General features: G+C 31.4%; 1 protein-coding gene across 1 annotated transcript; it reads left to right on the forward strand.

The window, feature by feature from the left end:
• Window positions 1-2,847: 2,847 nt before the first annotated feature.
• LOC146998440 (toxin CSTX-20-like) lies at window positions 2,848-12,771 on the forward strand. The gene is made up of 4 exons (XM_085810656.1): window positions 2,848-3,003; window positions 4,642-4,762; window positions 9,108-9,226; window positions 12,438-12,771. Exons 1-4 carry the CDS (start codon window positions 2,965-2,967, stop codon window positions 12,519-12,521), a joined length of 363 nt encoding a protein of 120 aa, XP_085666782.1. The 5' UTR covers window positions 2,848-2,964; the 3' UTR covers window positions 12,522-12,771.
• The last annotated feature ends 2,006 nt before the right edge of the window (window positions 12,772-14,777 follow it).

A 14,777-nucleotide genomic window follows, 5' to 3' on the forward strand; every position in this document is an offset into this window, starting at 1 on the left:
TTATAAAATTGTATCTACATAGAGTAAGGAACATGCTTAGTACAGAAGTTAAGTCATACAGTTAACAAGTTCTACGGTAGGCTAGCGTAGTTCTTACTACTGTTCTCAGCAAGAACTTTCAACAATGCACACTTGTTAGAGGCTTAGATTTTTTTCAACAGTTTAGGCAACAGAAACCAGACATTAAATTTATGATAAACGCTACATAATTTTATGATTCTGATAGTAGCTTCAGGCTTTTCTGTCCTACGTCTCTGTTTTTTTCTGTTAACCTTATGAAATCAGGGCCATCGCTGTGAAAAGACGACTCTATACAAATATCTAGACATCATCATTTCTTCATACAATCATCTAGACTGGAAAAAACACCTAAAAGAATAAATTTTCATTGCTTTCAGTTGCAGAGACATTAGGTATTTATTATCAGACAATCTGAAAAATATCCAACGCCTTCGCCGGAAATCGAACTACGGACCTCTGGAATACGCGCCCAGCGTGCAGACCACCACACCACGAAGGCATACCAAGAAGGCGGGAGAAATACCTTATGTAATCCCTCTTTTAAAGGGCGACTGAGGTTTTAAAGCACCCAATCGCCAAATCCTGTGTGAGGAGAATCATCATCCAACACCCTTTTAGTTTCGGCGTCACTGTAAAGACATTAGGTATTTTTTGGAAACAGACAAGATGAAAAATATGCAACGCTTTCGCTGGGAATCGAACTATGGACCTCTGGAATGCGCCCAGCGTGCAGGCCACCACACCATGAAGGCATGCCAAGAAGGCGGGAAAACTACCTTATACAGCAAATAGGCCTATCAATTTCAACGATAATTAATGGCTATCTGTTATGCTGACTTCAAGGAAGACATGATTCAGTGTATATTGTGTAAATTTTGAGTTCATGAGAAGTGTGCTGGTGTAGAAAGAGACTCAAAATATATTATTAATAATATATTAATCCAGTCGTCAAATCCAGATGGTTACGAATTATCGTCCACTACGATTTTAGTTTGGGAACTACTTATAAAGTCTTTCAAACATTTTTAATGGCCTCATCGGTATTTGAACTCTAGACCTTCCGAATGCCAACAGACATGCTACCGCTTGTATCATGAGAGAAGCAGTGAGGAAAGGAAAAATTCCTTACAGGGTTTGCACATATTAGCAGTTAAATAGGCTATAAATTACCTGGGGTAATATTTCAGATTGCATCTGATTTGGGATTAAATAAATAAAAATAAAGATAATAATTAATAAAAATGATACATTTAGATAGCTCGGTTTACTTAACTTTAAATACTATATTGTTTTACTGAGAGATAAATTCAAGATCTTAAGCAGCATCGAGTGGCACTATGATTGAGAAAAGGAATATGCTAATCGTAGTGATGATAAATAAAATATATTCTATTTATAGTCACGCCGGCAATATTTGTTAAGCTATAGTTATGACATATGCGCTACCAGTGTAACGTAGCGATGATCCTCAAAACAAATGGAAAGATAAAAATATACTTTTATCTCACGTCTGACAACTTTTCAGTAAGTTTAAAGAACCTATTCTTTGAATTAGATTTTTAAATGTAAGAACATGCAAATTGTGAAGAAATAAAACTGAAAAAGGAACATAATGTAGTATTTTTCGTTCTGATAGAATTATTTCTGCAAGTAATTTCATATAATTTATATAAATTTTCTTGCAATATAATTCTTCATTGAAATTCTGCAACAGATGACAAAATTGCTGTTTGCTAGACCGCAAATATTATTAAAAATTATGACTAGCAACATTCCTGCATTATTTAATATAAAGTAAGATGACGAAAGAAACAAAATGACTATGCTGACTTCAAATAAATAAATAAATAAATAAAATTTAAAAAACATAATGTCAGGTAAGTCAGATAAGTGTTTTCATAAAGTAACAAATACATTTTAGACTTTAGAGTCGTTAATCTGAGATTACAGTGCATTATGAAAGCTTTAGAAATTTATGTTAGAAAAAATATAATGGTTTTAAAATATTTTCTGCCAGAAAAAATACTTGTTTTAGTTTTTCCACATAAAATTAAAATCTGGACGTTTGCTTTAATGCAGTTAATAATACAAACTTCTTAAATATTTTGTTTTATATTTGAGATTGTATAAATACATTTAACAAATAAGAAATATTAATAAGATAAATAATAATAAAATACTATAATTAATATAAAAGATTCTGACGTACAGTTCACAGATATTTATTTAAACTTACTGCCTTGTTTAGATTTTTCTATGAATTTCAATGAAGGCTATATTCTGATAGCTATGTTTTTAAAATTATAATTTATATTTCAAGAAAAATGAATGAAATATTAAACATTTTAAATTTAACTTCAAAATTAATTATAAATTAGCGGATAATTAAAAATCATTAAATTTATTTAAAAACCTGCTATATATTTAGGACAAAAATTTAATATTTAAACATTCATCTGCATTTAAATGAGTTATTTATAAAAAGTGCTTTCCATTATTTTGACAGATAAAAATTCCAAACAGCGATATACAGGTTTTAAGGGTGCAATTTCTTCATACAAATGTCTTTTTTGATAATAATAAGATAAAGTAAATGTGGGAATAGGTAGAATACATAGCAAAAGTGTCTTTTACTCACACAGTTGTTGATATGTTATCTTTTTCCAATTCTAGGCAATGAAATATCTCAACTTTAAAAATGCTTTACATTAAAACATATGCGGTTATTTTGCAGGAAGTGTAAGAGTTAACTATATTATATTTTCCTCAGGTGTTTCGTTTCTCACGGGTATCTGCATGATTTCTCACAAGAGCGAAATCATTTCTTGTTCCCTAACGATTAGTCAAAATTGAGATTTCGCAGAATTTTGTGTATAAATAGCACTACACGTTGGAGCAGAACAAAAATCATAGCGTAATTAGAGGACACCTGGAACTTTCACCATGAAATATTTCGTATTAGCCGCCTTGCTTATTATTCCGGTAAGTTTCTGAGAATATTTTTTGGCATAAAATATTTATTTATATTAAAAAGGTAAATAAATTATTTTATGATGTATTTGCCTGTAAATTTTTCATTTTTATATGTAACTGAAGTAATTACGTAAACTTGAGTAATTTTAAATCTAGTACTAAGAATTACAGCATTAAGTATTAAATAATTTCATCATCATCTTATATATACAATGATTAAATGCAAGGTAAAGCGCTATTCAAAACCTAACCAGTTATGCGCTGACAGCTGAAACAACTAGTGGCAATAAAGCAAATAAAAACAAAATTAATAACAACTTTTAATCCATCTCATACTCAACCCAGAACAAACCATTACAAGTCGAGAAGCACAGAATGCAAGGAGCAAAAACAGTGCATACAAAAACAAAACGTTGTAGGTAACTGGAAATGGTAGACATACAATGAAAACTTTTTATGCTGTATGAAAAGTTTTGAATGGCCTTCCTTAAATAAGTACCATTGGTGAAGTTTTCAAACCTAAATTGTGATAATGTTACTCCAAATTTCACTCTTTCTCTCAGTGTGTTTTTTTTTTAATCTAACAGATTTTTCTTTAAATTATTACAGTGGTATAGTATAAAAATTTTAAAATTATGTTTACTAAATTTATGAGACATAACTAGATTATATACGTTATTCATCTTAACATGAATTTAAATTTTTGTATATTTACTTTTTTTATCACAAGTATGTACTATAAAGAATTTTATGGCCATAAAAAGTTAATAAAAACTTTGATTTTATATATATATACGTATATATAAAATGCTAAAAGCCAGTTATCTTGCACAAGGAAAGGAAGATTTTAGTTCCAATTGTACTTAAGCATCCCTCAATCATCAGCAAAGTAGTTCCACTTAGTCGTTTTCTGAGGAGCTGCCCATTTTAATCAAAGTTCACATTTGTATTATTATATTGCATTTTTTTTAATTTCTCTGCACCAACATTATTTATAATAAGCAAATCTATTTTATAATAACTAAATAATTATTATTTTAATAAGAATTTCATAATTAAGCTCTAGAAATATTTTTATTTTAGTCAGGTATTTTAATCAGGTAGAAAAAACTATATATGCATAATTATGCAAACCCATATTTTGTCCCTGCAACACAACATGTTTTCACAGCTCAGTAGGATGAAAAGTTTCATCGGCTTTTCTTTGGCCTCTCAACAGAGCAAACATGGCCCTGGTTTACTGGCCACCGATAAGTGCGGATTTAACATCATATAACTGCTAGTTGTGAGAATATATTAAAGACTAAGTTTTTGGTTCGGGCTTTACTATCAGTTTGTACGTATCTTAAAGTACACATCACAGTAGTCGCAGTAACAGTTGAGTTTTTGGCTATCGTATTGATATGTGTCGTGTTACAAAATGGTAAAACATGCAATCTTAGTAACTTTCCATGTAAATTCCGGGACATATTCTTTTAATCGTATAAGTATATGAGGACTGCTTTCGACTAAAACTGTACATGTTGTATAAAACTGAAAGTTAAGTTTGTATTACTTTTAGGCTAAATCTGTGTATTCTGGAAATCTAGAACTTTTCTTCGAATACCACAGCAATATTCTAAATAATGTTTTACTACTTTGTATCAGGTAATAGCAGAGGGTGAAAAAAGGTGCCACCTTAGCTCAGACTGCGATGATGATGAATGTTGCATTGCTAGGCTTGGGCTAGGATTTAGAAAAGGAGACTGTAAAAAGCTCTCGGCATTAGGTAAGTTGAATTCCAAGCTAGATAAGCTACTTGAGATTAGAATTTTCCCTAAGAAATTGTTATCTTACTGTGTCATGTTTTGATGAAAATATATGTTTCTCAGATACACTTGTATATAATGCAGCAACCAGATCCAGAAACTGTGTCCTCTTCAAAATGATATCTAGTTAATATAATTTATAATACATTTAATACATAATTTTATACAGAGGCCGTTAACAGTAATCTTTTTTAAATTATAATAATGCTGCTAATGCCTATAAGTATTGGAAGAAAATATTATTAATTAAGAGATTTTAGATTATACAGATACGACACATTTAAAAAATAGTGATTTGTGTTCTTGAAAAAGGTGTTTTTGGTCCGTATATTGTTCTGTATGTTAAACACTTTAATTATAATTTTAAAATCCAGTTAGATAGCTTATGTTACATAGGATGGCAATATTTTTACCAGCGCAGAAGAAAAATTCAAGACGATTTTTCTCTTGATGTAATGACAGTATTTTCATGCGTCCCATAATAAGAATGTCTGATAAAGTAATATACACGTAGGCCAATAACGTTTGGAAGGATTACAATAAAGACGTTTTTAATTTCAGAATTGATGCACAATAAAGCGCGACAAAGGAAAATAAACTGAAAGCAGGAACGTATTCCTAATGCCATATTATGTCTAAAATTTGATAACTTCGTTGGACTTTAATGGCAGATGAGCTGAGACTTAATGCGTAGCAAGCATTTTCTAAAGATGACATTTTATACAGCTATTAATATTTTTAATGAGATTATGAGAAATACCAGAATATCGTTCTGAAAATTGAAATATTATTTTAAACACATCAGCTCTAAATATCGGAAAATATTTATAACTTATTAAAATCTTCCATTTAAACAATTAGGTATTAATTTTGGGAAAAGACCAGCTAACCATGAAGTCATAGTAAATCTTCGTAACATACCTCATTTTGAGTTCATATATGACTATAATAACTATAACAGCAATCCAGATGTCCTGACTGAAATCATGTATATTCATACAACTAAACAAAAAGTGGAAACAATCGAGCGATTTTCGGAACATCGCCAAAAACAACGAATTAAGTTAAAAATTTAATATAAGTCATTTAAAAAACTTTTTTCGCTCTTTCCATTAGAATGAACAGTAAAGTTCTGAGATTTTTAGTTTTTCGTTAGACGAAAATAAGTGCCGAAAATTAAAATCACTAAATTTTAAAACATCTAAACTGAATTTTGAAAGGTAATCACTTCACCACATTGCATTATCATCCATAAAGACTACGTAAATTTTGTGTTCGATGGCTTATCAAGAATTAGTTTCAATATTGATGGCAAAGTTTTAATCATAGAAAAGATACCACAAGCTAGTTAAATTTAATCTTAAAAAAAATCGGGATAATTGGGTTACTTTTTCCTGCATACAAATTTAAAGAACTATTCTTTATTTACCTAAAAACTCGATTGATTTCTATTTCAACTAAAATAAAAGCAATGAAATTTATTTTTATCTACATAAACTATCAAACAAAAAAAAAAAAAAACATTTGTTTTATTTTACTAGTTTTTCATTATTTAGCTTCATTAAAAAATAAATCAAAACAAATAAGTGAATTAAAATTTAATTTTGCTCGGATAGAAGGATGAGCAAAAGATTCAAATTATTGCAGCTCCGATTGTTAGGGTTCGAAGAATTGAAGTTTATTACTCTGTAGTTAATATAGTATAAAAGGTTATTGATAACCTTTTAAGGATTCATCCAAAATGCCATAACCATAAGTACAAAGTCATATAGCCCTTTACGATATTGTGTCGACTGAAAGTATAAGACAGGGGTAGCCAAGCTCCTTGATAGTCCGAGCCATTTTTCAAAATTTGAAATTTTTCGCGAGCCGCAATTAAATGCGTATTTAAAAGGTATGCAAAAAAGTATTGATAAAAATTTTTTTACAGAAATTATATTTATTGAAAACATATAAAAGAAAGTACAAAATATGTGTATTGAATTTAAATATTAAACACATTTATTTTACTTCTCTTGATAATTCTTTAAAATTTAGTGAGTAATTGGTGACAGACTTCTCAGTAATTCTTTGAGATGCTGGTTAGTTAATACTAATCGGTGTTTGAATTTTACGAATTTTAAAGTAGAATAAAATGATTCACATAAGCACGTTGTTCCGAATACAGAAATGCGGCCGAGCGGTAAAGTCGCTGAACACTGGTAGTTCGGTCCGAGGTTCGAATCCAGAGAACGGGCTGGCTGCATGGGCGTTTTCTTGGTTTTCCCCAAGTGTAACGTGTATACCAGCCAGTTTCCCTTAGAAAGTCCTCCACGAAGGCATCCCTCTCCTTAGGCAGATACCCTCGTGTACTTTGCCATAACTCAATACACCACCACCACATCACCTTTAGAAAGCCCTCCACGAAGGCATTCCTCCCTTAGGCAGATAGCCCTCGAGGCTTTGCCAGAATTACACAAACAAACAAACACAAGCCGCCTTTTTTAATTCAGGATACTTCGATTCTGGTACAATTTCCAAAATTCAGTAATCGGCATCGATTTATATTTTATATTTTAATTGTAGAGCTTGATCTTCTTTCATCTCTATTAATTCTAATTCTCCAGATGCTTTTTGGGTCATAATTATATTAATACTCACCTTGAATTTCAAATGGATTCAGGTAAAAAATCAAGAGACGATGGACGGAAATGAAATTTATTACAACGTTGCACTTAGTCTTTCATATTTGTTGTCTGTAATTTAAAAGACATTTGAAACACATGCGGAGCGATAATAATTTTTTAAAATATAATGACACAAAAATGAAAAGAGAACTGGGTACATTTATCGAGAGCCACAAATAACCCTTCAAAGAGCGGCATGTGGATTGCGAGCCGCAGGTTGGCCACCTCTGGTATAAGATATTTAAACTCATTATGAATTTATTTATAAATAGTAAAATGCTTATGCTAATTAAAACTTATGTTATTAAAAGGCTATAAATAGCACTTTATGAATATAATTATGAATAATCCTTTACTAATAGATTCAGAAAGGGTTATTTATAAACTTTTATTAATTCATAAAAACTATTTCATAATTGCATTTTTGTTCATAGTTTCAAGAAACGTTTTTAAAAATTACACCAAATAAATTACATAAAAGATATCAAGTTTTAATAAATGGTAAACATGTTAAAGCTTTTTTTCTCCTTACATGTTTCACAATTGCACACTAAGTCCATCTTTCTCAATGCAACCGCTGTTTTTACTATTAATTCTTTTCACTAAATATTTATCACCATGCCAGCATACTGCTCAGCTCTGATAGTAGGGAGGTGTAACTAGCACGATTTGGCATTCCCCCCGGTCTTCGCTAGACTGAACAGCATTACTGGTCTACCTCTCCCTTTGAAACGCGTCGCAGAGGTTCAACCTGCCCCTCCAGGAGAGGGAGCTCCACCTGGCCACTTGCCAGGCGGCACTGGTCGTTTGATTTGCTACCTGCCAGTCGCATGGGCGAGCCCGTCGCAGTGGGTCATTAACCAGCAAATCGGGGGGCACCACTACTAGAGCCATATCGCTCAGGACATGCCAGACTCCGAGGCCGGCCAATAAGTGACCTTTCCAGGAGCCTTCAGAACCAAGTTCATAAATTTTATACCCCCGTTGCTGAGACTGCCTAGGTACAGATCCTAGCCAGTATCTTCTCAGAGTTCTCTACGTCGACCCCCAGGGAGGAGGTATGAATGTAACATAGCTGACTAATTTCCGTTAAGATAAAATGCACATTCCTGGCAAAAAGCTAGCTATGTACGTATATGACACTTTCTTCAAATTCATATACTCTCAACCATGTTTGAAAGACATTGCTGCCTTTTGCTTTCAATCGCTATTGCACAATCAAAATAAATTTTAGTTTTCCGTATTCTCAACGCAGAGTAATTAATTCTTATCCAATGAATGGCGTATTGCTGTTTCTTATTGGCAAACCACGACCACTATGCAGTGAAACATTTCCTTAAAAAAATCACTTGAATGGTATCCTTCACTGGTAAAATCATCATGATCCATCAGAGAGTTTATTTTAAATGAAATTTCAAAATGTTTCACATAATTATGAATTACCCTGTTTTATTTTAATTCCATCGAGAATTAATGTTAGGTGAAAGGTAGAATTCAATTCGAATTCAATTTCGTAGAGAATTCGCGAAAGAAATCAAATTTCTAGAGAAAGCTTTCCGGCATACTAATAAAAAATAATTTCATATTGATTTAAAGTGTTTCATTCTGATATTTTTAATAACCTATCGTAAAATTTCAGGTGAATCTTGCAGTCATGAAGACGATAAGCTCACGACTGTTGGAGAAAAATATATAATGCATTGTCCATGCGTATCTGGATTATCCTGTGAACCTGAAGAAACGAAAGATATGCCATTTGTAAGTACAAAATAAGTCTTAAACCTCGATTAGATGTCTGATTCTACCCATGCAAAATACTAACGATAGCTTTGTTCTCAACAAAATTTATGTATATATGACCAGACGTTTTACAAACTATTCCGGTTACTAATATTTACATACTGCGTTAGTTTGGAAAGATTTAGAATTGAAGTTAAAATCTTACTAATACTGTTAAAGTTATCATTGAAAATTTCGGATACAGTGTTAGGATTCGTAGTGGATGAAGGGGATGTTTTCCGAAAAAGCCTAAGGTAATTAATTCAGTAATCAGAACATAAAAATACAAACAAAATTTTTTGCAGAAGTTATGTTTGTTTAATTAATAAGAGAGATGTTGAAATAATAATTTGAATATGCTTCTGAAATATAGTCATCATTCTATTTTTTTAAATTATTAGGAAATTTAATTATCATGGATGCTACCCGACAATGCACCGTCATACAATTCCATTCACTTCGAGTAATTTCTGTCAAAGACCTTTTTCATTAACCGTATTTGGCACCTATAAAACACATTCTTTATCCAAGTCAAAATGATATTATTTTAATAATACTGAAAAGTATTAAGAAGACTGTAACCAGAGGAACGATTTGCTCTAGGAAGAAATCAAACAGCTGAAGAAGTTATTAATCTTAGTATAAACTTGCAAGGATTACATACTGATGGGTAAAAAATAAGATTTTCTTTCGTTCGGTTTTTCAGTCTTGTACGAACTTAGGCTTAAAACTTTGTAGTCGCATTGCGAAGTGAATTCTGATCCGCAAAAGTCCTTAATTTAATCCTTTATTTTTGAAATTTGTTCTTAGATCTCTGTTTCTCATTACAAAAATATTTAAATTACGTAAATATTTGTGTCACGTAATTGCTTTAATTTAAAAATTTCATTTTTGAAAAAACTTGTAAAATTTAAGTTTTTTACAGCTTTTATCCTTGTGTTATGTAGGGGAAAATCTGTGCGCATTTACAAAATAAAAAATCTAGAAATTCCAAAATGATTATGTCACACATTTTCATACCAAATATTTAATAATAATATATAATAAAATACCAAATATTTAATCATATTTCTTAACGAACATTTGATATTAATCTAAAAATGCAACCGCAGTTAGGCCGCACTCAGGTGCAACCGCACTCAGGGTCGATTTACATAGTGGTCAATTTAAATTTTTTTACTTTATCACAGTGGATATAAAGATATTATTAAATTCCCATACTCTTAGTTACACAGTTTCATTGCTTTATACTAGTCATTAAATATTTCATTAACGTATAGAAATTAAAATCAACATACAGCATACATATATCCCTAATGTTAAAATAAACTCCTCACTATCCATTTATGATTTTTCACATAATTTATATAATCATCAATGCATGCATGAATGAGGTGAAGGGTATTTACTAATTCTTCCGCTTCGGAGTAAATTTCTATAGTCCGATTTTGTTTTAAAGAATACAGACTTTCATACAGTTAGATACAGTTAATAATAGGAACCGGGAACCGTTTTTGTTGTCTATATAGCCTCTTCTTCCCTGTAGGACAGGAACTATTTTCTCTCCGTCTTCAATTAAAGGTCAGCACCCGCATCATCTAATCATCAACCTCAACCAGCAAGCTTTACATCCAAGCACAGCAGGAATCTATACCGCTTCGTCTTTTCAGGATATCTTTGCTAAGAAAAACGTTCTTTCTTCATCACACACTTTACACACCTTTCAGCCAATGATCTCTCGCTATATTTAACTTATACATACTATTTATTAAAAACTGGAAGTTGGAACACTGAAATCTCTCCTAGCATTAGCAGTAAGCCGGGAAAAAATTAAGACTCTTCCACCTCTTTTTTTTCCTCCTAACCTATCTCGATCAAACTCAGCAACGAAGCCGTAGCAAAGCATAGTCTGTACGAAACCTCTTCTCCTCCTTTCACTAAAATCTTTTCCTTTATAAACTTCAAACCTAATTATTAATTCACCACTCTTCTCTCGCAGTCGCGCCTTACTTGAAATTATTTGGTCAAGCACTCGTCTGCCAGCTTTTTTGGAACCAATTATATCCACGAAATAATTAAATTCAGACGTCGCACATTTTTTTTTTCTACACGCCCCAAGAAAGACTGTATACGTATTTCTTCTTTCGTTGTCTGTGGAAACTTTCTTGAGATACAGCATACCCACACAGAAAGTCTCCTACGAAACAATACCTTAACCTACTTTTCTCTGCATGATATTGCAAGTAACATTAAATGGCCTGAGTTTCCACTCAAATGTTTTTCAAAGTCGCCGCTCTGTAACTTCCTGCAACGGAAATCAGTTTTAACTTTCTCCATCCAGGCATTTAACACGCACCTGTAAGAAAGACTTTTTCTAACGTCCGTCCGTATGTCGATTCCCGAGGTTTTCTTCTTATTAAGAGACGAAAAGGGCATTCTCTCTTGTTTTTGTAACCGATACAAGGGGAAAAGGATGTTTTACCCTAATCTTAATCATTTTTACTGGCGCCTACCGCTCATTTGCTGAAACTAGTTTCCGATAATTAGAAATACACAATAAGTCAAAATATCTACCTAACACTTGAAGTTATGTTAAGTTAATATTTACAACCATTGCAAGAAATAAAACACAAAACGTTTGTCTCCCTTATGACAAGACTTGACAGATACAAAATTTTAAATTTTGAGATAGGGTTTCTTAAATTGCGATAAGGGATTAAAGGGGAAAGTATTCAATAGAAGAAAAAGCAGCTATTTTATTTCAGTTTGAATATAATGATAATTTTGTCAAAAATTATAATTTAATATTATAAAAACAAGTTTTGCTAACAAACTTTAGAAAAGATTGATTGAGTATGTTTTAACAATGAATTAATTGTATGCATGAAAATTAACACGCATTTAAAATGCTTAATTAAAATCTGAAAAATTATCACTGTTTAATTTATAAATATTTCATTTTTGATAAGTATAACTAAGTCCATGAAAACGGTGATTTTCAACAATATTCTAAAGCTAATAATCTTTCTGTGTTATAAGTAATGAATAGTTCCGAAATCATTGTTGAAATATCACCATTTGCATTCAAACGATTTCTTTAAGATCATACTGAATAAATTTTCTATCATTCAATAAACCAGTTTATTTTTTCTGCATTATGTTTATTATTAATCGCTATTATTATTTTCAGATCGGAACAATTAAAATCAATGAAAGGTGTGTTGAAGGAACAACTGACGGGGAAGTTGTAACAGAGCCACCTGTTGAAGAATAAAGATTTCTTAATTAATCGACTAATACGTGCAGTAATGAATTTTTTATATAGTCGTGAAACTGACTGTGCATGTTCAGCAGTAACTAAAAAGTTCCGTTTTATATAACTTTCATGTAATAGAAAAGCTCACCTTTAGATATTTGTACATTTTGAATAGAATAAAAGTATTTTATGAACTTTTATAAACTTCAATTTATATAGTTTATATTATGTAGATGCAATATAAGTAAAGAAGTTTTCATTTGTTGTATATTATTCACAAAATTATTTATATACATTTTTCCGACATTAAAAGATCTTCTTGCACAGATAATTTACCAACAATTGGTTAATGGGGAATTTAGGCACTAGTAAAACAAATTCACCTTGCTTACCCCAGACTGCGTTAAAATTTGACCTGAATAACTCATAAATTCCTTCTTTATATATCTGTGTGAAAAGCTCCAGGACATTGAAGGTTTTGCAGAAGGCAAAATATTTTATGTCCAGAATGTGTAAACTAAATTTGCATAAAAATATATTTAACTGTCTTAAATCAACCCAGAGTTTTGGCAAATTTTGTGCCTAAATTAAAATGTATTTTAATCTATGAAATTTAAGATGTTAGAAGAATGACAAATAAAAATAGATTCTAAACTTTGAAAACATTTTAAGCGCTCTTTATATAATGAGACACTGCATTGCGCGATTGTTTATTCTGAAAACCAGTATTCATCTCCATTAACCTCTGGAAGGTTTCGGCAAAAAAAGCTACCTACATGATTATGGTCCATACGTATGTCCTTCCCTCTAAATTCAGAAATAAAGTCATACGCATGGGCAGATATTTCGTTTGGGATATCCCGTCCTCCCATAGTATGGGAGAGATGTTTAAATTCTCCGCTCACGTTTTTCAAAATGGCCAATTTAGAGCATAGAGCTTTGATTTAGTGTACTGTATTCACTGCTTCTATCAAGACAGTTTTCACATCAAGTGGACCCTTTTCGTAGTTTACTCCCTGTACATATTATAATGAGCAAATGTTCTCTGACAAGTAATAGTCTTGATCTTAGAAAGCAAACCACCATATTTTATGGTAGTAATTTGGACATCCAAAGCATCGAATGTACATTTTGCGATCTATTGTGCTGTGAGTAAAAATCTATAAAACATTTTGTCAATTTGTTTAGGTTCTTTGCAAAGTAAAATATTTTAACCGTGGGTAAAGCAATGAGTACAGCATTTACACATCATCTTATTATATGGCAGGAATAGGTTAGCCTAGAAAATAGGAATAGGTTATTCCTATTTTCTAGGCTAACCTATTCCTGCCATATAATAAAAATAGGATAGGTTAGCCTGGAAGTGCCAGTTTTTTTATGAGCCTTAGTTACTTCATTTTCTACAGGCAATGCTGCAATGCATGATGCAGAAGAAAAATATAAATAATGTTTCAGCAATGCAATAGATTGTTCGGGATCTAGTAGCTAGTCATCACCATTCTGGATGAATATTTACGATTTACATCAAAAGATATAAATATTAGATCATTTTGTTGCAGAATTTCATGGAAAATAGTAAATATTATTTTCGTTATTATCATACCAATTTACATTACCGCGTTTTGATTTTAACCAGTATTCATAATAGCTGGGTTCGCTAGCTGCCGAGCAGTAAATTTGTTAAACACTGGCAGTTCGTACCGGGTTCAAATTCAGGCGAATGGTTGACTGCATAGGTGCTTTTTGGAGGGGGCTGTTTTTATACGTAATGTGAATACAAATGTCTAAGAGAGATGATATCTTAATAGGAGGACACTGTAAGAAAATAGTCTCATTATCATGAAAATGTAATAATGTACTAATGCAAAATACTTGTTTTCTAACACTTACCTTAACAAAACTTATAAAAAGTAACTGACTAAAAGATACTTAAAAAAGTTATCACTTCAACTGAAGATAAAATTCTAAGTTCAGAATGTACGAAAATGGTGCAAACGACAGACTACGTGCTACATGTTAGTGAACATACATACTCTCAAACAAATAAATTACAAAGCATCTAAATCTTGGAAAATTATATCCATTGTTATCTGAAGAGTAAACAGTTAATCTTCATTCAGTTATTTGAAACATGGTATAAATTTGGTGAATGCACAATAAATCACATGTAGATGACACTACTGTGTTTTCGCATAATGAGTTAAACAAGTGAGTAAGAAGCTAATTTATTCTCTTAATTAATTCCAAATCATTGTTTACTTTTAATAATTAAAT

Source organism: Stegodyphus dumicola, chromosome 2 (genome assembly GCF_044657685.1).
Source record: "Stegodyphus dumicola isolate Sdum_Otavi_A_Nest chromosome 2, ASM4465768v1".
In the NCBI taxonomy this organism is placed as follows: Eukaryota; Metazoa; Arthropoda; class Arachnida; order Araneae; family Eresidae; genus Stegodyphus; species Stegodyphus dumicola.